This window comes from Tachyglossus aculeatus, chromosome 2 (assembly GCF_015852505.1).
Source record: "Tachyglossus aculeatus isolate mTacAcu1 chromosome 2, mTacAcu1.pri, whole genome shotgun sequence".
Classification (NCBI taxonomy): Eukaryota; Metazoa; Chordata; class Mammalia; order Monotremata; family Tachyglossidae; genus Tachyglossus; species Tachyglossus aculeatus.
In genome coordinates this window covers 149,208,829-149,232,727 of record NC_052067.1, presented here as the reverse complement: position 1 = coordinate 149,232,727, position 23,899 = coordinate 149,208,829, and the positions used below count along the sequence as shown (strand labels likewise).

Sequence of the window (23,899 nt, the reverse complement as noted above, 5' to 3'; positions counted from 1 at the left end):
ATTGTTGGGGGTACATAGCAGCAGCTATTTGCCCTCCTCAAATAACCCAAGTCTTTCCCCGGGGGACACATTCATCCCATATATGTGTTTCAAGTTCCTATTCTGTTCTTCATGGTCTCACAAGTCCACTTCCTTGTGTTTTCCCTCTGTTTCCCATTACTCCTTGAAATCTTTTCACTTCTAAATGAATGAAATCTTTTGACTTCAAGGCATTTTGAAGAATTTGTCCCCCAAAGCATTTCTGCTATGAACCACTTGTCTCGTTGACACATTTCTGGCAGCAGGAAAAAATTAAATATAATAAACTTTTACATAAAATACTGATGGAAGATATACAAATCGTGAACATTGAATAATAATAACATTACAAAATTCACTGTTCTCTGATTCACTTTGTGTGCATGGACTTGTTATTCTGGTGGCATAAATTTAAATCTGCCTCCCACCTGGGCAGGAGAAAGAGTAGGTCCAGGATTGGGTAAAGTAAGAGGCAACCTACGGCATTCATGAGCGGTAACTCCAGATTGATGGTAATTTTTGGTAGTGGTATTTGTTAAGCACAGTTAAGTGTTGGGCACTATACTAAGCACTGGGGTAGATACACGATAATCAAGCTAGATATGATACATGTCCCATGCAGGTCTCACATTTACAGATGAGGATACCGAGGCACAGAAAAGTGAAGGGACTTGCCCAAGGTCACACAGCAGACAAGTGATGGAGCTGGGATTAGAAACCCATCCCCCTGACTCCAAGGCATGTGCTCTTTCCTCTAGGCCACCCTACTTCTCAATATGGTGATAATCTGGGGCTTTGAACATTTCAGCCACCTGCTCACTACCTTGGATAAGAGAAAGTACAGTGTAAATACAAAGGCAAGGATTATTCACAGAAGCTATTCCAGTTCATTAGTATTAATTAAAATGTGAAGATTATGGATATTTTAATTGCTAAAATGACATACCGGAAGAGAATTAACAAAATAAATTTCAATACATACCCTATTCAAAGCATCAAGGACTAGTTTATGAATCCCATTCAGTAAGCACTGATTTTTAATCACTTTCAGAGTAACATCAAATTCAGTATCTTTGTCAGATGCTTCTTCTCCTAGAACAGAAATAATGAATTATTTCAGATTAACCTTGACGGATCCTAATATTTTCCAAATTATTCAAATACAACTGTTCTAGACAAATCATACAGGAATCATAACGATCAGTTTCCCAAGAAATTATTCTGCAAATTCTCTCATACAATGTGCCAAGGATAAGTTAAGGGGGACTTTTTAAATTTTGCTTTTGAAAACTGACTTGTAAATTGATTAAAAAATACTTGAGATGATCAGTCCTCAATTACATGCTAATTAACACCCCCATTACCAATACGGGAACAATACTTTTCCATAAGCAAAATGTTTCAGAGTATTAACAGCTCACAGAACTTTACATTGTCCAGTAGCACAGCAAAACATAAATATGTTATAAAAATGCAGACATAATGTTACGTGTATAAGTTTGAAGAGGCAAGCAGTTATTATTGCAGGAAAACTGGGGGGGGGGGAGGGGGGAGCAATCTACAATCTAGAAATGAAAAGATTTCAAGGAATAGTGGGAAACAGGAAAAACACAAAGTAGTGCGTTTGTGAGATTAAGGAGACAGAAGAGGAATTTAGCTGAACTTGAAGCAATCTTAAGGGATGAATACCTCAACCTGATGGCACAGAGAAATACAGATAATGAGCTGCCAAGTGTTTGGTAGAGTGATAGGAAAAATGCATTCATTCATCAGTACGTAATGGTTGTCTACTGTGAAAAGAAAACTGAACTGGGCACTTAAAAGCAAACAGTAAGACATGGTTCATACCCTTGAAAGGCTAACAATTTAATAAGGGCAGGTAAATTAAGTCACATTACTATTCCTTCCCAAAATCCTTGAGGGAGTTGCTAGATCTGACACTTCCAGACCCTCTCCCCCAATTCTCTACTTGACCCTCCACCCCCTCCACTCCACAGAAACTGCCCTCTCTAAGCTCACCAATGAGCTCCTTCTTGCCAAAATCAACAGACTCCATTCTAATTCTCCTCCACCACTCATCTGTCTTCAACCCTGGAAACACCTCTCCTTCTCCAGCAAACACTTTATAACCTTGGCGTCAGGGACACTTGTACTTTCCTGGCTCCCCTGCTATCTCTGGCTGTTCTCCTTCTCCTACATCAGCTCAATCAATCAATCAGTCATATTTATTGACTGCTTGCTATGTACCAGGCACAATACTAAGTGCCTGGGAGAGTACAAACAACAGACTTGGTAGACACGTTTCCCGCCCACAATGAGCTTAGTCAATCAATCAATCAACTGTATTTATTGAGCACTTACTGTGTGCACAGCACTGTACTAAGCACTTGGGAAGTACAAGTTGGCAACATATAGAGACGGTCCCTACCCAACAGTGTGCTCACAGTCTAGAAGGGGGAGACAGAGAACAAAACTAGAAGGCTAAACAAACATTACTATAATCTATTTACATGTATAAATGTATACATCTTATACAAATGTGCATATTTATATACATACTTTATTTATATATACTACTGTCTGACTCCCCCTCTAGCCCAAAAGGTAACAGTGGGCAGGGAAAGTGTCTGTTTATTGTAATATTGTACTCTTAGTACAGTGCTCTGCACACGCTAGGTGCTCAATAATTATAACAATGAATGAGCAAAATTATGGATATGTACATAAGTGCTTTAGGGCTGCAGGACAGGTGAAAACAGTGAGCAAAACTAAGTACCAGGGTGACAGAGAAGGGAGCAGGAGAAGAGGAAATGAAGGCCTAGTGGAGGAAGGCCTCTTTGAGGAGATGCTCCTTCAACATCGCCAAGATCCGCCCTTTCCTCTCCATCCAAACTGCCACCCTGCTGGTTCAATCAATCAATCAATCAATCGTATTTATTGAGCGCTTACTATGTGCAGAGCACTGTACTAAGTGCTTGGGAAGTCCAAATTGGCATCACATAGAGACAGTCCCTACCCAACAGTGGGCTCACAGTCTAAAAGGGGGAGACAGAGAACAGAACCAAACATACCAACAAAATAAAATAAGTAGGATAGAAATGTACAAGTAAAATAAATAAAGAAATAAATAAAATAGAGTAATAAATATGTACAACCATATATACATATATACAGGTGCTGTGGGGAAGGGAAGGAGGTAAGACGGGGGGATGGAGAGGGGGACGAGGGGGAGAGGAAAGAAGGGGCTCAGTCTGGGAAGGTCTCCTGGAGGAGGTGAGCTCTCAGCAGGGCCTTGAAGGGAGGAAGAGAGCTAGCTTGGCGGATGGGCAGAGGGAGGGCATTCCAGGCCCGGGGGATGACGTGGGCCGGGGGTCGAGGCGGGACAGGCGAGAGCGAGGTACAGTGAGGAGATTAGTGGTGGAGGAGCGGAGGGTGTGGGCTGGGCAGTAGAAGGAGAGAAGAGAGGTGAGGTAGGAGGGGGCGAGGTGATGGAGAGCCTTGAAGCCCAGGGTGAGGAGTTTCTGCCTGATGCGCAGATTGATCGGTAGCCATTGGAGGTTTTTCAGGAGGGGAGTAATATGTCCAGAGCGTTTCTGGACAAAGATAATCCAGGCAGCAGCATGAAGTATGGATTGAAGTGGAGAGAGACACGAGGATGGGAGATCAGAGAGAAGGCTAGTGCAGTAGTCCAGACGGGATAGGATGAGAGCTTGAATTAGCAGGGTAGCGGTTCAATCTCTCATCCTATCCCGACTGGATTACTGCATCAGCCTCCTCTCTGATCACCCATCCTCCTGTCTCTCCCCACTTCAATCTAAATACTTCATGCTGCTGCTCTGGGCATGTTACTCCCCTCCTCAAAAATCTCCAGTGGCTACCAATCAACCTACACATCAGGTAAAAACTCCTCACCCTGGGCTTCAAGGCTGTCCATCACCTCACCCCTCCTACCTCACCTCCCTTCTCGCCTTCTCCAGCCCAGCCCACACCCTCCGCTCCTCTGCCGCTAACCTCCTCGCTGTGCCTCATTCTCGCCTGTCCCGCCATCGACCCCCGGCCCACGTCCTCCCCCTGGCCTGGTATGCCCTCCCTCCGCACATCGGCCAAGCTAGCTCTCTTCCTCCATTTAAAGCCCTACTGAGACCTCACCTCCTCCAGGAGGCCTTCCCAGACTGAGCCCCCTCCTTCCTTTTCCCCTCCTCCCCCTCTCCATCCCCCCCGCCTTACCTCCTTCCCCTCCCCACAGCACCTATATATATGTTTGTACATATTTATTACTCTATTTTACTTGTACACATTTACTATTCTATTTATTTTATTTTGTTAATATGCTTTGTTTTGTTGTTTGCCTCCCCCTTCTAGACTGTTGGGTAGGGACCATCTCTATATGCTGCCAACTTGTACTTCCCAAGCACTTAGTACAGTGCTCTGCACACAGCAAGCGCTCAATAAATATGATTGAATGAATGAATGAACTAAGGCTTTGAAGGCAGGGAGAATAATAGTCTGCTGAAGCTCCTCCTCTGCCTCCACCACCTAATTGTTGGAGTCCGTCAAGGGTCAGTACTAGGTTCCCTTCTATTCTTCATCTACACTCTTTTCCTTGGAAAATTCATCCACTCCCACAGCTGCAACTGCCACCTGGTTATGGATGACCCCCAAATCTACCTCTCCTGCCCCAACCTCTCTCCTTCACTGCAGTCTCACATTTGCATTTGCCTTTAGGGCTTCTCTTCTTTAATGGACCACCACAACTAAACATGTGCTTGACACATAGTAACGTGTGCTTAACAAACACCATCATCATCAAGTTCAAAATAGAAGCAGCGTGGCTTAGTGGCAAGAGGACAGGAGTTCTAATCCCACTCTGCCACTTGTCTGCTGTGTGACCTTGGGCAAGCCACTAAACTTCTCTGTGCCTCAGTTACCTCATCTGTAAAAAGGGGATTAAGTGTGTGAGCCCCATGTGGGACAACCTGATTACCTTGTATCTCTCCCAGGGCTTAGAACAGTGCCTGGCATATAGTAAGCACTTAACAAATACCATAATAATAATTATTATTATTATTAGAATCCCTTGTCTTCCCATCCAAACCCTCTCCTTCTCTCAACTTTCCCACAACTGTAGTAAACACCACCAACTTCTGTCACAAAACCCCATAACCTTCACATTATCCTCAACTTCTGTCTCTCGTTTAACCTGAATACTGTAAGCTTGTAATGGACAGGGAACATGTCTGCTAATTCTGGTGTATTGTACACCCCACAGTAAGCGCTCTATAAATACTACTGAATGATATGCCTGGTAAGTGAAAATAGACCAAAAAATGAGGCTAGGATATAATGCAGTAAATAGATAATATTATCACTAAGTGTTAAAGACAGCTGATAGATCATCAAAACCTGATATTACCACGGGAAGAGGGGATTTATTGAGGGACATTAGCCCCGGGGAGGTAGCATTTTGAAAGCTTTTGAAAATGGGGGTGCATTCGACCAAAATAGAAACTAGAATACATAGCTCTAAAATAGGCAGCATGATGTTAAAGACAAAATGAAGGAAATTAGGAAGCTAGGAAAGAAACCATCCAAAGGAAAGAGTAGACATAAATACTGTTTCAATATACATTACACACTGTAGTGTTTGTAGATTTCAAGGCGGTTGCCATCTTTCTAAATAAGTTCTCTGTCTACACAATTATTTTTCAAAAGAAGTAACTTTAAAGCATAAATACGATTGAATGAATGAATGAATGAATGAATATCTTTGGAAAGTATTGTCCATATCCTCCAAGTAGTTATCAAAGTTATTTCAATGGTCTGGAAAACAGCCCTAATTGCGATTTTCCCACTTAATTACTTTTGGTAAAATCTATTATACCACTCACCAGGGATGATAAAATGTAAAATGGCTCGAAGTGCCTCCAGCTGTACAGTTAATGACTTTTCATGATTTTTCATAACTCTTATTATTCTGGGTGCCACTGCTGCTACTACATCGAGGTGAGGCTCGCTAGAGATAGAAGATTTACAAGAATCGGTCAAGGGTCAAAATCACTTTAATTGAGAATTCACTAGTTAGAAGTAACTGCACCGCAAAAGAGGTACTCAATTCAAGCTGGATAAACTTAGAGGAATTTTTAATCCATAATGCTGGTAAATGAACTACTAATACATTGAAATTTTGATCATTCTTTCAGTTATAAAATTTGAATATGTTGTGACAATGACAAATCACATTCAAATTAGTATTTATACATTTGTCTCAAGCCGTAGGATTCATTTAAGGTTAGGAATATCATAAATACAAGTCTAATCCCTGCTTCTTCATGTGTACCTTGTCAACTGTACATATCATTTCATTTCTGTTAAATGGATTTAAATAGATTATTCAAGACACAAGATCACAGAAGCCATGTTTTACTATCCCCAAGATTTTTTAATTCCACGAAGAGTACAGTGAAAAAATCCGGAAGGTTTTGTAAAAAAAGAATGGAAATTAATTGGTCCTAACTACTAATTTTTTGTAAAGATTACTAGTAAAGTGGAATCCTGTAAATTCCCAAATATAGACTGCATTGCATTTCACTTCTCAAATACTGATTTTGAATATCACATGTATCCCTGTGGAAAATCCCCATTACACTTCAAAGGTACTTGGACTCTGAATTTTAAAAGTATTTTTTATGGTCTACATTAAAAATAATTATGGTATTAAGTGCTTACTATGTGCCAGGCACGTAGGACTGGCACATAACGGCTGGGGTGGATACAAAGAAATTGGGTTGGGACACAGTCCCTTTCTCATGTGGGGCTCATAGCAGACAAATGACAGAGCCAGAATTAGAACCCATGACCTTCTGACTCCCAGGCGCGTGCTCTATAGTATAGTGAGTAGAGCCTGGATGTCAGAAGATCATGGGTTCAAATTCCAGCTCCACCACTTGTCTGCTGTGTGGCCTTAGGCAAGTCACTTCAATTCTCTGTGCCTCAGTTCCCTCATCTGTAAAATGGGGATCGAGACTGTGAGCCCCATGTGGGACAGGGACTGTGTCCATTCCAATTTGCTTGTATCCACTCCGGCATTTAGTACAGTGCCTGGCACCTAATAAGCGCTTAACAAATACCACCACGATTATTAATATTATTATTACACCACGCTGCTTCTTCAGCAAGCACTTACTATGTGCCCAGCTCTTATTATCCCAGTAAAATAGTAAGCCCTTACTATGTGCCCAGCTCTTATTAGCCCAGTATAATAGTAAGCACTTACTATGTGCCAGGAACTGTACTAAGTGCTGGGGTAATCAGGTTGGACACAGTACCTGTCCCACGTGGGGCTCACTGTCTTGATCCCCATTTTACAGATGAGGAAACTGAGGCATAGAGAAGTTAGGCTATTTGCCCAAGGTCACACAGCAGACAAATGGCGGAGCCGGGAGTAGAACCCATGACCTTTTGACTCCCAGGACCACGCTCTATTTACTACTCCATGCTGCTTCTATGGTAAACACTTATTATATGCCCAGCTCTTACTATCCCAATAAGATGGAAAGCACTTAATATGTGCCAGGCACTGTACTGAACGCTAGGGTAGATACAAGCTAATCAGGCTGGACACAGCCCAGTCCCACATGGGGTGCACAGTCTTAACCCCCACTTTATAAATGAGGGAACTGAAACACAGAGAAGTGAAGTGACTTGCCCAAGGCCATACAGAAGGCAAGTGGAAGAGCAGGGAATAGAACCCAGGTCCTTCTGATTCCCAGGCCCGTGCTTTATTCTTTAGGCTACGCTAGTCTTCACGAACACAACCACCTGTAAATGTAGCCTAAAAGACATAGCTAATTGTACATTGTGAAACTAAATTTTTAATCCATTACAATAAGAGGACCTACCGTATGAAATCGGGCTGATTTAGGGGAATCGACCCAGTTTCTCTTTTTTTCACTGAAAGAATTTTCCAGTCATGATGAATTACCACTATTTACTTCCTTAGAAGCTCTTTTCTTGAAAGGAAAAGTATTGGCAAGGAAGTGATATGAAGCCTGCTTAAAATGTATTTTATTTCAAGTTACATCTACCATAACGATTCCTGCATTGTGAAACACTTTCAGAAACATAAATTGCAGGCTTCAAACATGTCAAATCTAATTAATAATAATAATGATGGCATTTATTAAGCGCTTACTATGTGCAAAGCACTGTTCTAAGTGCTGGGGAGGTTACAAGGTGATCAGGTTGTCCCACGGGGGAGCCCACAATCTTAATCCCCATTTTACAGATGGAGTAACTGAGGCCCAGAGAAGTTAAGTGACTTGCCCAAGGTCACACAGCTGACAATTGGCGGAGCCGGGATTTGAACCCATGACCTCTGACTCCAAAGCCTGTGTTCTTATAATTCTGTTGGCCAATTCTTATGTATTGAATAGTTTGAAGCACAATTGTGTAGTACCTATTTGTAACATAATCAATGTTATTTTCTTCAAGTGAGTTACCCAAACAGCAATAACGACAAATCATCAGAAGGAATTTTATAAAGAATGGTGGTGTTTTCACTGAGAGGGAGTAATATTAAAACAAGGTATCAAACTTTAAACTAAGTAACTCTTTAACTTGGCTAATAAGTAGTAGAATCCACTGTGAGTATATGTACTTCATCTGAGTCACTATTAAACATTTCATATAACACTAAGAGCATTCATTACCTTCCTTCAAAAAGATGATTTAACATTTTACAGCCGCTTTCAGCCACTTCAGGGGATTGTAAGTGTTTCTTCATTAATTCTAACACGTTCCAGTATATTCCTTTGGACAATAAAATCCTTCTGATATTGCCTACAAGATGACATTGATGTTAGTTTTGCAAATGACAATAATAAACATGGTATTTATCAAGCACTTACTTTGTGCCAAACACTGTACTATGCGCTAGCGTAGATACAAGATAATCAGGTCCCACATGGGATGCTCTGTCTATGAAGGAGGGTGACCAGGTATTGAATCCCCAGTTTGTGGATGAGGGAACTAAGGTGCAGAGAAGTTAAGTGACTTGCTCAAGGTCACGCACTGGGTAAGTGGCACTGCTGGGATTAGAACTCAGGTCCTCTGATTCCCAGGCCCCTGTTCTTTCCTATAATGAGTATGTTAATAATGCTGTATTGTACTCTCCCAAGTGCTTAGTACAGTGCTCTGCATACAGCAAGCGCTCAGTATCATTGATTGACAATATGCAATAGGATACAATGCACTCACTGAATAAGGGCTCAACTTGTAACTACTAACCTTGTCACAAATTCAAAATGTTCTTTGTAATGGACCAGGTGAAGTCCAATATAGTATGATATTTTCGTATTTTTCAAGCTATTGTGGTTTTAGCTTGGTTCTTATTCAAATATTTTTAGGATTACCATATGTTTTATTACACTTGAATTATTTTTTTTCACAAAAAGCTTTAGTAGAAATAAAATTAGCTTTCAAATGAAAAATTACCATTAAGTTTAGTAATGACTACACCAGACTTGAAATTAGTCACAAATGATAAAAATAATTATTTCTATTATGATGACAGATATCAAGCAATGTCACTTACTGGAAAAGTCACACGGCCTTCAGAATTAAGAGGACTTGGGCTTTAATCCCCAGCTCTGCCACTCTATCTGACCTTGGACAATTCACTTTAACTTGTCTAGGCTTCAGTTTCCTCATCTGTAAAATGGGGATACAATACCTACTTTACCTCCTAATTAGTCTGTGAGCCCCATGTGGAACAGGGACTGTGTCCGATCTGAATACATGTACCCATTCATAGTTAAGCTGTGAATGCTAGGGTAGATACAGGGTTATGAGAATGTAAACGATAAATAACGAATAAATAAATAAATACGATTGATTGATAAACAGTCCCTGTCAGTCAGTTGTGTTAACTGAGCACTTACTATGTGCAGAGGACTGTACTAAGTGCTTAGCACTGTTCTACACAGGGCTCACAATCTATTTTATTTCTATTTTACATATGAGGAAATTGAAGCCCAGAGGTTACGTCACTTCCCCAAGTTCATACGATAGACCCATGAATAAGAATAATAATAATAATAATACTGTTGGTATTTGTTAAGTACTTACTATGTGCAAAGCACTGTTCTAAGCGCTGGGGAGGTTACAAGGTGATCAGGTTGTCCCACCAGGGGCTCACAGTTTTAATCCCCATTTTACAGATGAGGTAACTGAGGCACAGAGAAGTTAAGTGACTTGCCCAAAGTCACCCAGCTGACAGTTGGCGGAGCTGGGATTTGAACCCATGACCTCTGACTCCAATGCCCGGGCTCTTTCTGCTGAGCCACGCTGCTTCTCTTAGTGAAGGAGTTGGGACTTGAACCCAGGTCTTCTGACTCCTCGTATGGTTACGATAAAGCTGTGGTAATACACTCACCTCTCTTATAACACAAGAGCTAAGGAAAACTTGCACTTTAATACTCACCAGTTGCAATGCCTTTTGCATAAGCATAAAAGTACATAAGGGGCTACTCCTATAGAGCAGCATTCATTCATTCAGTCAGTCATATTTATTGAGCACTTAATGGTGTGCAGAGCACTGTACTAAGCGGTTGGAAAGTACAATTCAGCAACAGAGACAATTCCTGCCCAACAACGGGCTCATAGTCTAGAAGGGGGGAGACAGACTACGAAACAAATAAACCGGCATCAATATAATTATTATAGATATATACACATCATAAATAAAATAAATAGAATAATAAGTATGTACATATATACACAAGTGCTGTGGGGCTGGGAGGGAGGTAGAACAGAGGTAGCGAGTCGGGGCATGCTTAGCCCAGACAACCTTGTGCCATTGTGGGCAGGGAATGTTTCTGCTTATTATTCTGCTGCACTCTCCCAAGTGCTTAGTACAGTGCTCTGCACACAGTAAACGCTCAATAAATATGACTGAATGAATGACGATAGAATATTACCTAATTATCCAATCTCATGCTAGTCAAAAATGCATACTGAAAACCATCATTATGGCAGAACTGGGTGTACTGATGACATATTTTCCTCATAATCACTAATCTAACTTTAATGAAACCAATGCCACAACACCACAAAACTGAAATTTACCTATTTAGATACCTAAAAGTGACTTTGAAATTGAATGTACACAAATTTCAAAGTGACCTTTAGGTGTCTAAATAGGGAAACTTCAATTTTGTAGTGTTATAGCACTGGTCTGATGCTACAATTATATCAAGGGCCTACCCCATGCCAAGAGCTAGGGTAGAGATGAGGTTATGAGATTACACATAGTCCCTGTCCCACATGGGGATCAAAGTGCATTTTACCCCCAATTTACAGATGAGGACACTGAGACCCAGAGAAATTAAGTATCTGATCCACAGACACACGTAGACCAGCGGCAGAGCTTGAACTCCCATGATCTACTAAGCCACACTGCCAACAAACTAATCAGGGGAATAGAGGATGGGAGTGAAATGCCTGAGATTAAAAACCAAAAAAACCCTGTGCCTCTGGTTTGTAATGTTCAAATATATTTCAAAGTTTCATTAATTTTAACAAGAGGTAAAAAACATATCTTTGAGAAATGTGACACACTAAGTACAGTGCTCTGCATGCAGTAAGCGCTCAGTAAGTACTGTTGACCGATAATACAGAGAAGCAGCGTGGCTAAGTGGCAAGAGCCCGGGTTTGGGAGTCAGAGGTCATGGGTTCTAATCCCACCTCCGCCACTTGTCAGCTGTGTGACTTTGGGCAAGTCACTTCACTGGGCCTCAGTTACCTCATCTGTAAAATGGGGATTAAGACTCTGAGCCCGACGTGGGACAACCTAATTGCCCTATATCTACCCCAGCGCTTAGAACAGTGCTTGGCACATAGAAAGTGCTTAACAAATATCATAATTATTATTATTATTATATATGAAGTATGGAAGTGAAAAGTGAATGGCTCTACGTGTAGATACGAACCTGTAACTGAACAGGTTAATTCTTAGTGCTGTCATGATAGGCATTTGAGAGACCAGTATATGTTTTTATCATGTATTTGTTTGTAAATTTTCTACTTGTGAAACATTTAAAATCCAGGACATGTCTGTATATTTTTAGCATTAAAGGTAACCTGAGTTACAATATTCTCATGCAAAAAAGAAAATGGAAAAGAAAACCAATGGAACGGCTGTTTCCTCAGTTACCACTTTGATCAAGGCAGAATTTTACCCATATGTTTTAAGACTTTTCAAGTCAATTTAGCATGGAGCAGCTACAGTTGGTAGAGACAGGTCCCCGGGCTAGTGTTCTTCTTTTAAAGGCTGCATAACAGTCACAAATTAATGATATTAATAATAATATGAACTTTAGTATTTGTTATACACCGGCCAATAGCATTGGAGTAAATCGACACAATCAGATCCGACAGTCCCCATTCCACAGGAGGCTCACTGTCTAAGTAGGAGTGAGAACAGGTATCTACACTTCCATTTTATAGGTGAGGAAACTGAGGCAACGAGCCACTTGACTCGATCAGGGTCCCACAGAGATGAGCGATGGAGCTGGGGTTAGCAGCCAAGATCCCTGACTTTTAGGCATAGAAAGGAATGAGCTCAAACTTCATGGTGTTAAGTCATGCTTCCTCATAAAAATGACAATGACCATGCCTCTTCCTGTTTAAATTCCCCAAGACAAATCAACGGATTTCCCACCCAGCACACCAGGCATGTCAGAGGACAAAGCAACCACCCCTGGCCCATTCCTTCCTTCCCATCAAAATTTTGCGCAGTTAAAATGAGAATTGCTCCCTGAAAAGCAGCCTCTAGGACTGGCCCTTTCTATTCCTCATTTTGTTCCCCGGTCTCCTACATGCTCCCAAATAGGCAGGCGACGATATAAAAAAAACTTTACCGTTTTGCTCTAATAAAGTCGATAGAGCATTAGCCGCTGCCTGAAATACTTCTTTTGACGAAGAATGCATCAGCATGGAGAGCATCACTTCTCTGTGTGCCGGGTACCTTTTATAAATATAAATCAATCGCAACAATGACTTTATTGAGAATCTAAATTCACCTAGTAATAACTTTAAGACTGTTGAATAAAATACCCCAAATTACTTTTGCATAGGAAAATATTTTTCAAACACCTTTGGGACAATGTTACTCCAAAACTACCCATCTTGACTGCCAGAGAGAAACTTCAGGTACAGGGAGAATTGGGCCTAGGGATTTTAAGAATAAAAGCATTTATTCAGTATTTCATTCACGAGTAGATCGAGTATTTTTTTTACAGCAATGAATGGAGTGGGGAGAACCAAGAATGGGAGATTCCAAGGAATGGATAAAATTAAAGTTTATACGATATTTATTAACTTTAATAATGACATAGCAAATACAATTTCAAAGCAGGTCAGAATGGGGTGAATCTAGCTCTTGTTATGTGCGAGGAAACTATAGGAGAACTCAGAAATCTCTACAGAAAGAAGGGCTTCTTTATGTTGCATGGGGTCAATTGGGTCAATCAATCAACCAATTATATATATATATTATATATCAATATTAGATATTATATAGGCAATATTATATTATATTAATTAATATAATATATTAATATATGCAATGTATCTATTAATCTACAGTATGTATATTAGTCATACTAACTGGCCATCTTCATCTCCAATCTTCTCATGTAAATTGCTTTGGTACATAAGTAGATTATTCAGGGCCCAGCACGCAGCTTCCTATACGTCAAAATAAAATGAGAAAAGTTCAAACCAGATTCCAAAATAAAGTTGCAAAAGTTCAAGCTACTCTACAAAACAAATACCAAATCACACGTTATCTGGACAGCTAACCTGCACGAGTGTGTTCTTCCTATGTCCAGTCAGTGCTTTGTAACATGCTCCCAACCAGCATAAATTTACTTCCTCTTCTTCCTCCGCCTCCTTGCTTTCCTCCAAGTCTCGGTTTAAAACAATGGTTTCGGCTTCAGAATACATTTAAAATCAAAAATGCATTTGTGAGTTACTGCATGATACAGAAATTGCATGAATAATTCACCACTTAAACACAATATCTGTACAAGTAAAATCCTGACATCTGGTAAGAAAACCATCATAATAAATGTCATTCAGACATGGCACGGAACAAAGAATATGGGGTGATTAAGTAACAGGCTACTTGCAGGGAGCTGCAGAGAATTCTGGCTTCCAATCGTAAAGACCAGACAATTCTGGGGCAGCTTTGGAATTGCATATTCAGGCTGGCCCTGAATAGCTTCATTAGGTCCAGAACTAAATCCCAAATCCATCCCAGTCTGGAAGACATCTGGGATCTACCCTAGAGATTCAGTTCTCCAAAAGATTGAGACTAGTAGGTCCTGAAGCAAAGGCCCAAAGCTTGTAATGGGTTTTAATGAGTTGTCGAAAGAAACAGGCAAAAAAGCTGTTCTCAAAAAAAAAAAAAAAAAAAAAAGCTTAAAAAATAATGGACAAACCTAGAGCTCAAGCTAAGGTATTACCAATTTTATCTAGTTGATTTACTCCATATAGACAGTCCAAATGGACTTCAATCATTCAGTTGGGCCATCTACATGGAACAAATTAAAGCAGTTGATAATAAATGGAAAATGAAAGTACATTAATTTTTGTCACTCAACCCATGTATTTAAAATGTTTACATGCTGTTTTGAAAGCGTGTTTAATTCAAGGAAAAAGAAAACATTAGATCTTGTGAAACAACTCAAACGAAGTGGGTCACAAAAACATGAGAGAATCAATCAGATGTACTGAGCGCTTATTGCTGATGATGACATTTGTTAAGCGCTTACTATGTGCAAGGCACTTTTCTAAGCGCTGGGTGGAGGGGGATACAAGGTGATCAGGTTGTCCCACGTGGGGCTCACAGTTTTAATCCCCATTTTACAGATGATGCAACTGAGGCCCACAGAAGTGAAGTGACTAGCCCAAAGTCACACAGCTGACAAGTGGTGGAGCTGGGATTAGAACCCATGACCTCTGGCTCCCAAGCCCATGCTCTTTCCACTGAGCCACGCTGCTTCTCTTAAGTGCTTACTGTGTGCAGAGCACTGTAGTAGGCACTTGGGAAAGCACAACAGAGTTGGTAGGTACATTCTCTGCCCACAGTGAGCTTACAGTACGGGTCATGGTGACACAGACATTAATATAAATAGGTCAATTATGGATTTGTCCATAAATGCTGTGGGGCCAAGGGAGGGGGGAATCAAGGCTGCAGATCCAAATGTCAAGCACTGGGATAAATACAAGCTAATCAGGTTGGACACACGGTCCCCGTCCCACACGGGGCTCACAAGCTAAGTAAAAACCGAGTTCTACTTAGTGCTTTCATTACCATAAGCATTTTACATTCTTATTTTAATTTGCCCCTCATGATACCCCTGGGAGGTAAGGTTAGGTATTAGTCTCCCCATTTTACTGATGGGGAAACTGAGGCCCGGGGTAGTTAAGTGACTTACCCAAAGTCACGCAAGACAAGTGGCAGAGCCAGGACTGGAACCTAGGACCTTCAACTTCCAGGGCTACAGTTCATCGTATTTATTGAGCGCTTACTGTGTGCAGAGCACTTTACTAAGCGCTTGGGAAGTACAAGTTGGCAACATATAGAGACAGTCCCTACCCAATAGTGGGCTCACAGTCTAGAAGTTCTTCCACTACACACAATGCCTGCTAAATACACCATTTTCCACTCCTTTTTTGTGTGTTATTGTTTAAAAACTCTACAGACAAAATATGTTTGAACCAATAATATTCGTCCTCACAGTACTGAAGAGTTAAAATTCTACAGAGTTAAAAAAACACAAATCTGGATATGTTCAATTCACAACATTACAATGGCATGATACAGTAACCCTTCAAAACAATGCCTCCAACAGGAACCAGTCTTAATTATGTGGCTCCTAGGGGTGCAACTCCCCTCAACTTCAACTTTACCAAACCAAAACTCTGTCCATCTTTACAGCCCTCTTGAAAGTCCAGGTCTTCCATGAGTTATTTCCCAACTTATTTTCTTCTTCCCGAGTCTAAAAGTTTATTGCTTATTACTTTTCATCACGACAAGGAAAGGTAGACTTACTGAGGAGAGCCAGGCAGCTAAGAGCTGCAATCTGTAAATTGGCATTATCCGAATACAGCTTAACAGCCTTCACGATGACTTCATGCACCTCATTTAAAACCAGGATATTAAAGAAATTTCCTAAAAAAAAGCAAACCTAAAGTGTCAGTTAAATCTATATCAAAGCAATGATGTGCTTCATTTGCATATGACATATTACATCACGGCAGGTAATTAGTACAATGATTCTAGAAAATAAGAACCTAAGAAATCCCAAACTGAAAGGGGTCAGTGATCCATCTGGCCTAGCGTTTTGTTTTTGCCAGAAATGTGAAGGGCAGAACTGCCTTCTTTGGCATCTATCGGCATGTTTAAAAATTATACTTCTTTACCTTCACACATTCCAGGCCAATTTCACTCTCTTTAGCATTTTTATCCCTTTATCAAATAACAGCAACCTCATCCCAAAGTTTGTCCTCAGTCTTCACTTTGCTAAAAGATTACCCATGAGAAGAATCAAACATTGATATTTTTTGAGCACTTACTGTGTGCCGAGTAGCGTATTAAAGCGCTTGGGAAAATAAGATAGAGCAGAAGATGGATATATGTATAAAATCGTACTTTATGTTTGAAGATGCCATCAGCGATGGTGAAATTCCCCTAGGACAGCCTGTGCGGTTAAGAACGTCATTGCAGAATCTAGTCATCTTGTGAATACAAGATGGTTCTCCCTTTTGTAACTGGAAGGATTGTTTTTAAAACACTTCCTTAAATCTCAACATGGATTGAGATTTCCTACAGATTTCCTACAATTACCATCAACAGCAGCAGTACTAGTAGTGGAATTTACTGTTCTATATCTAGGTGTGGCAATCAATGACTCTTCTATCCCTTCCTGAAGCAGCAATTAGACTGCTGAAGAGAACGAAGTAGTTGGGGAGAGGAAGGAAAAAAGAGCCTCTACTAGATCATTTTCTCTAAGCAAAAACCATCTAGAAAGGTTATGTGTAACCTTCAAAGCTGTATTTTCTCTTGTATTTAAACAGATCCTCTGAGAAAAGTCAACTAGATAAAAAGAGAGCAGGTTATGAGAGTAGCAGCGTGGCTTAGTGGAAAGAGCCCAGGCTTGGGAGTCAGAGGTTGTGGGTTCTAATTCCGCCTCTGCCACTTGTCAGCTGTGTGACTTTGGGCAAGTCACTTAACTTCTCTATGCCTCAGTTCCCTCATCTGTAAAATGGGGATTAAGACTGTGGGCCCCCCGTGGGACAAGCTGATTGCCTTGTATCTACCCCAGTGCTTAGAACAGTGCTTGGCAGGTACTAAGTGCTTAACAAAAACCACCATTATTATTATTATTATTAAATATTTAAATACTGTTTGATCGATTCAAATAAAGTGCAAACATAATCACTTTAAAATTTTAATGGGCCCTAACAGCCATCTCAAGCTTCTCTAATTAATTCCACAGTGTGACACCACAACCTCTACAGTCATTGCTACATTGGATTACGAAGGCAAAAATAAGCTTTTAGTGTTTGAGTACCAGGGTGCCAACTTCTCATACTGAGCATGGAGACAACCTAGGTGCAGAGCCTGAGGGGGGCCAGGATATTATGGCAGTAAGGGAGGAAAAGAGGGGAGGAATATAGGAAGAAGAGGAAAGTGTGCTCAAAGACAGGAAGAGAGACAGGAGGAGAGGAGGAAATCAATCAATCAATCAATCGTATTTATTGGGCGCTTACTGTGTGCAGAGCACTGTACTAAGCACTTGGGAAGTACAAGTTGGCAACATATAGAGACGGTCCCTACCCAACAGTGGGAGGAAGAAAGGAGGAGGGGCAGAAGGAAATAAGGAGAAGCAGGAGGGGAAAACAGACGGAACAGGGTAAGGGGGCATTTGAAACTGTCTCCCTTACATCCACTGTTCCGCAAATAGCTAGTACTGTGCTTTTTTATGGTGTTTGTTAAGTGCTTACTATGTGCCAGGCACTGTAGTAGATACAAGCTAATCAGATTGGACACAATCCCACATGGGGCTCACGGAGGCACAGAGAAGTTAAGAAACCTGCCCAAGATCACACAGCAGACAAGTGCTTTGTACACAGTATCCTTCTCTTCCTCCTCCTTACAAGGCTCCAGATGGGTCAGAGGCTCATGTCTCAGTCAATCGTATTTATTGAGCACTTAATGAATGCAGGGAACTGTACTAAGGGCTTGGAAGAGTACAACATGACAATATAACACATTCCCTGCCCTCAATAAGCTTACAGTCTAGAGGGGGAGGCAGACATTAATGTAAATAAATCAATTATAGATAGGTACTTTAGTGCTGTGGGGTTGGGCAGAGGGGAATGGGTGGATAAAGAGAGCAAATCAGGGTGACGCAGAAGGGAGTGGGAGAAGAGGAAAGGAGGGCTTAGTCGGGGAGGCCTCTCGGAAGAGACAGGCCTTCAGATATGAAGAGGGTAGTCATTCAAGGACAGAGGCAGGACGTGGGCAAGAGGTCGGTGGAGAGATAGATAAGATCGAGGTACAGTGAGTAGGTTGGCATTAGAGAGAGACGTCGGTGGGCTGTGTTGTAGTAGGGGAGTGGTGAGGTGACATAGGAGGGAGAAAGGTGATTGAATGCTTTAAAGCCAATGGTAAGGAGTTTAAGGTGGAAGCGGATGGGCAACCACTGGAGATTCCTGAGGAATCAGGAAACACGGACTGAACGTTTTTATAGAAAAACGATCCGGGCAGCGAAGTGAAGTATGGACTGAAGTGGGGAGGGGCAGGAGGCAAGGAGGTCAGCAAGGAGGCTGATTCATGGGAAGCATTGTGGCTTAGTGGAAAGAGCACGGGCTTGGAAGCCGGAGGATGTGGGTTCGAATCCCGGCTCTGCCACTTGTCCCCTGTGTGACCTTGGGCAAGTCACTTAATTTCTCCGTGCCTCAGTTACCTCATCTGGAAAATGGGGATTAAGACTTTGAGCCGCATGTGGGACAACCTCATTACCTTTTATCTACCCCAGTTTAGAACAGTGTTTAGCACACAGTAAATGCATACCAAATACCATCATTATTATTATTATTATTCAGTAATCACAGTGGGATACAACAAATGCTTAGATAACATGGCAGCAGTCTGCATGAAGAGGAAAGGATGGATTTCGGCGACTTTGTAAAGGCTGAATCACAAGATTAATGAAGACTGAATATGTGGGTCGAATGAGAGACAGGAGTCAAGGATAATGCCAAGGTTATGGGCTTGTAAGACAGAAAGGTGGGTGGTGCTGTCTACAGTGACGGGAAAGTCAGGGGAAGAATAGGGTTTGGGTGGGAAGCTAAGGAGTTTTGTTTTGGACATGTTAAGTTTGAAGTGATGGCAGGACTTCCAAGAAGAGATGCCTTGAAGGCAGGAGGAAATGGGAGACTATAGAGAGGGAGAGATATCAGGGCTGGAGATGTAGACTTGGGAATCATCTGCATTGAGGTGGTAATTGAAGCCATGAGAGCAAATGAGTCTCCAAGGGAGTGCGTATAGATGAGAATACAAGGGGACCCAGAACTGAACCTTGAGGGACAACCACAGTTAGTGGGGTGGGACTTCCCTTCAGTCCTGCTCCATGCCCAAAACAACTGGTGGCCTGTGGCCTTCTGGACTTCTAGAATGCTGACAAGACCATGCCATGGATGAGGCTGTGACTTTGGTCACTGCTGGAATAAACCACAAAGAGCCTGAAAACCTGCTCCTCTAGTCACCAGGCTCATCTGTTCTTTCATTTGTCATATTTGGTTTTCTTATATATATATATATATACACATATACATACATATATATATATTTCTTATATATATATAAGTGCTTAGTACAGTGCTCTGCACACAGTAAGCGCTCAATAAATACAATTGATTGATTGACTGATCATATTTTTGCCTTATTTTCACCAACCCTCTCTCCCCACCATATTCTGTTCAGTCCATGAAAATCCAAGGGGTGCCCATTCAGTTCTGCATCAAACACCTTGCCATTGGCTTTAAGGCACTCAATAAGCTCTCCCCCTCCTATCTTACCTCACTGATTTTCAATGCAACTGGGAGAGAACAATAGAAGAGTTGGTAGACACGTTCATTACCCACAACAAGCTTAGCAGTGATGACTTCTGCAAGTTTTCACAACAAATGGGGAAAATAGGACATGTTGAAATAGACATGAGATTTATCTTACTTTTAATAGGATTCAGAGAATAAGTTACAGAATGAACGGGATAATGGGCTTCCTATTAACATCAATATGTAAGACAAATATTTGAGTTTGGGTTGTACCCAAAATATCTCTGGACAATACACAAAGCATGGATATATGCTGATCTTTTAAATCCCCAAAAAGAAGGTCTGGCCTGTTTACTTGATCCCTTAGTTGTAGCATTTCTGTTTAGATGGTCTTTGAGAGTAGAAGAGCACAGCAAGTGCTCAGTAAATATGATTGAATGAATGAATGTTATTAACAAGTTAAATCACTGAAGGAACTGCCTTTTCATCGAACAACTCTAAAAGAAGCTATCTGCCTCAATGTGCAATCTGAACTGAAATATGGCTCAATGGTGTATTTCTTTTTTATGGTATGTTTTTAAAATACTTTCTATGTGCCAGGCACTGTGCTAAAAACTGGGGTAAGATGCAAGATAATCAAGTTGGATACAGTCCCAGTCCCACGCGGGGCTCACAGTCTCAATCCCCGTTTTACAGATGAGGTAACTGAGGCACAGAGAAGTGATTTCCCCAAGGTCACACAGCAGACAAGTGGCAGGGCTGGGAGTAGACCCCAACCCCATCACCTTCTGATTCCCAGGCCCATGCTCTCTCCACTACACCACGCTGCAGATATTAAAATATTAATAACAAGGGGGTGAGGTATTATAAAAATGAATAACAGTTTGTATAACTTACCCAATGTAAGCTTGTGTAACAAACGACAACTCACTTCTTGAATTTGTTCACTGCAGGGAAATGTTTTCATGGCTTCTACTACGATGTTGTAACACCTAACATTTCCACTCATGAGGACTTCAACATTACTGCCTAAATTCAGAATAAAATGCTTTTCAAAAAGGTATTTCAAGATGTTCATCCAAAGACATTTTTTTAAAAAATAAGATAGTACTTCTCATCATTTCTATTTAACCTGAAAAGAGAAAACAACTATCTCTTGGTACTGACAATATTATTTTGTTCACTTTGAATTCTTTGGGAACAGGGTTTATTTTGAAATGAATTCAAGTTTTCCAAATTATAATTCTACGTTACAGAGTCATAGCTATAATTCGGTGACATTTTGTGAAAATGGAGCAATAAAGAGTTATTTATGGGAAAAGAAGGGAAAAATCATGGTGGATTCCAATATTTTCTAACACACAGAAGTCTTCAACACCAGGATTTAGATTTGAAAGACAGCAAGAGAAAAGGGAAAGGGAAAGCCTAAAAAAAATTCTTACACTTCAGTGAATTTACGAACTTCAATAATATACTTGCTATCAGGCCTAAGAAAGTTTGTGTTGGCCTAATTTTACAGTTCAGAGATACGGAAGAGGCCAAAGATGGAAGGAGGGTAGAGAATGTGTCTACTAATCCTACTGTCCTCTCCCAAGTGCTTAATTTAGTGCTCTACACAGAATAAGCACTAAATAAATATTATACATTGATTGAAAGGAACATGACAAAGTTTGTAAGTGAGCAAGCAAGAAAGGAGCAAGAATATTCAAGTCCCTCCTCTCTTGGATATGAAAGCTCATATGTATTTGAGCTTTTCCTAGGCTCCTATTGGCCTGCCCTTTCCTCCCAGAAGCTCTCACAGTGGAATCTGGGAAACACTGTAGTTCAGGATTCTGGGGAAAATCATTCCAGAAAGTTCTGCAAATGTGTCCAATTTGACTATCTTGTATCTAACCCAGCACTTAGTACAATGCCTTAACAAATACCCTAAAAAAATGAAAAATGAGAGGGCAGGAGCAATAGGCTTCCAACTTGTGCTATGTGCCAAGCACTGTACTAAGCGCTGGGGTAGACACAAGTTAATCAGATTGGACTCAGGTTGGACCCAATCCCTATATAACATGGGGCTCTCAGTCCAACTAGGAAGGAGTAGGTTTCAATCCCCATTTTACATATGAAGTAACTGAGGCACAAAGAAGTTAAGTGACTTGCCCTATGTCACAAATCAGTGGAAAGAACAAGGGCTTGGAAGTCAGAGGTCGTGGGTTCTAATCCCAGCTCCGCCACCTGTCAGCTGTGTGACTTTGGACAAGTCACTCAACTTCTCTGGGCCTCAGTTACCTCACCTGGAAAATGGGGATTAAGACTGTGAGCCCCATGTGGGACAACCTGATTACCCTGTATCTACGCCAGTGCTTAGAATAGTGTTGGGCACATAGTAAGCACTTAACAAATGCCATTAATATTATTATTATTAAGCGATAAAACTGGGATTAGGACTCAGGTTAACTCCTAGGTGCATGCTTTTTCCACTAGGCCATGCTGCTTCTCCTTCAGTCTCCTTTGGAAACAGGCCCTCTCCATCCAACAATCAGTGATATTTACAGAATGTTTTGTGTGTAGAGCACTGTACTAAATGCTGGGGAGAGTACAATCGCCAGAGTTGGTAGGCACCTTCACAGCCCACAGGGAATTTACAGTCTAGAGGAGGAGACACAAATTAAAATAAATTGTGGATATGTATATAAGTACTGTGGGGCTGATAGTGGGATGAACAGCAAGTGCTTAAAGAGTATGGATTCAAGTGCACAGTGATGAAGACAGGAAAAAGAGGAAGGGAAATGAGGACTTCAAATGTCAATACCCATTATCCTTATTCCTGGATAAACAATGCTAAATGTGACAGGATAAAGGCTAACATATTTTCTCCTACTAAACCATGGCATAAATTTTCACAATAAAGTCAGCTTTCAATAAAGAAAAGAATATATTCCTGAAGTACCTTCCATCCCTCTAGAATGTAAGCTCACCGTGGTCAGGGAATGGTGTCTGTTTACAGTTCATTAATTCACTCATTCATATTTATTGAGTGCTTACTGTGTGCAGAGCACTGTACTAAGCGCTTGTGAAGTACAAGCCAGCAACATATAGAGATGGTCCCTACCCAACAACGGGCTCACAGTCTAGAAGGGGGAGACAGACAACAAAACATGTAGACAGGTGTCAAAACAGTCAGAATAAATAGAATTATACCTATATGCACATCATTAATAGAGTTGTAAATATGTACAAGTAAAATAGAGTAATAAATATGTACAAATATATACAAGCGCTGAGGGGAGGGGAAGGAGGTAGGGCGGGGCTGGGGGTGATGGGGAGGGGAGGAAGAGAGGAAAAAGATTTACTGTACTCTCCCCCAAGTGCTAACTACAGTGCTTTGCATGCAGTAAGCGCTCAATAAATACGACTGAATGAATAAATGAATCATGGAAGATTTCTATCCTGGCACTCCTTTCTTGTATTCTAATTTTCATCATTTCTCCCACGATTTCACTCTAGCCAGAAAGATGCGCACTGTCAGAAGACTGTTCCCTAATCCCCAGCAACACCTGATCTAAAATATGCAGCTACTGAAAACATGCATTACAGGAGAATCGACTCTTCGTTTATACAATCATAAAATTAAAACCGAATTCCAAAGAATCTATCATTAATCAATGGCATTTATTGAGAACTTGGTGTGTGCAGGTTAATAATAATAATAATAATAATAATGATGATGATGGTATTTGTCAAGCACTTACTATGTGCA

General features: G+C 40.9%; 1 protein-coding gene across 1 annotated transcript in view; it reads right to left on the bottom strand.

The window, feature by feature from the left end:
• Nucleotides 1-23,899, bottom strand: part of LRRK2 (leucine rich repeat kinase 2) — a 163,363-nt gene that overhangs the window by 101,439 nt on the left and 38,025 nt on the right. The window contains exons 7-14 of the mRNA XM_038765259.1: nt 21,046-21,177; nt 16,136-16,255; nt 13,879-14,009; nt 13,685-13,764; nt 12,936-13,042; nt 8,727-8,856; nt 5,907-6,031; nt 1,001-1,110 (exon numbers count right to left, since the gene is read on the bottom strand). Of these exons, the coding sequence (XP_038621187.1) occupies nt 1,001-1,110; nt 5,907-6,031; nt 8,727-8,856; nt 12,936-13,042; nt 13,685-13,764; nt 13,879-14,009; nt 16,136-16,255; nt 21,046-21,177 (935 nt within the window). The remainder of the gene's footprint in view (nt 1-1,000; nt 1,111-5,906; nt 6,032-8,726; nt 8,857-12,935; nt 13,043-13,684; nt 13,765-13,878; nt 14,010-16,135; nt 16,256-21,045; nt 21,178-23,899) is intronic.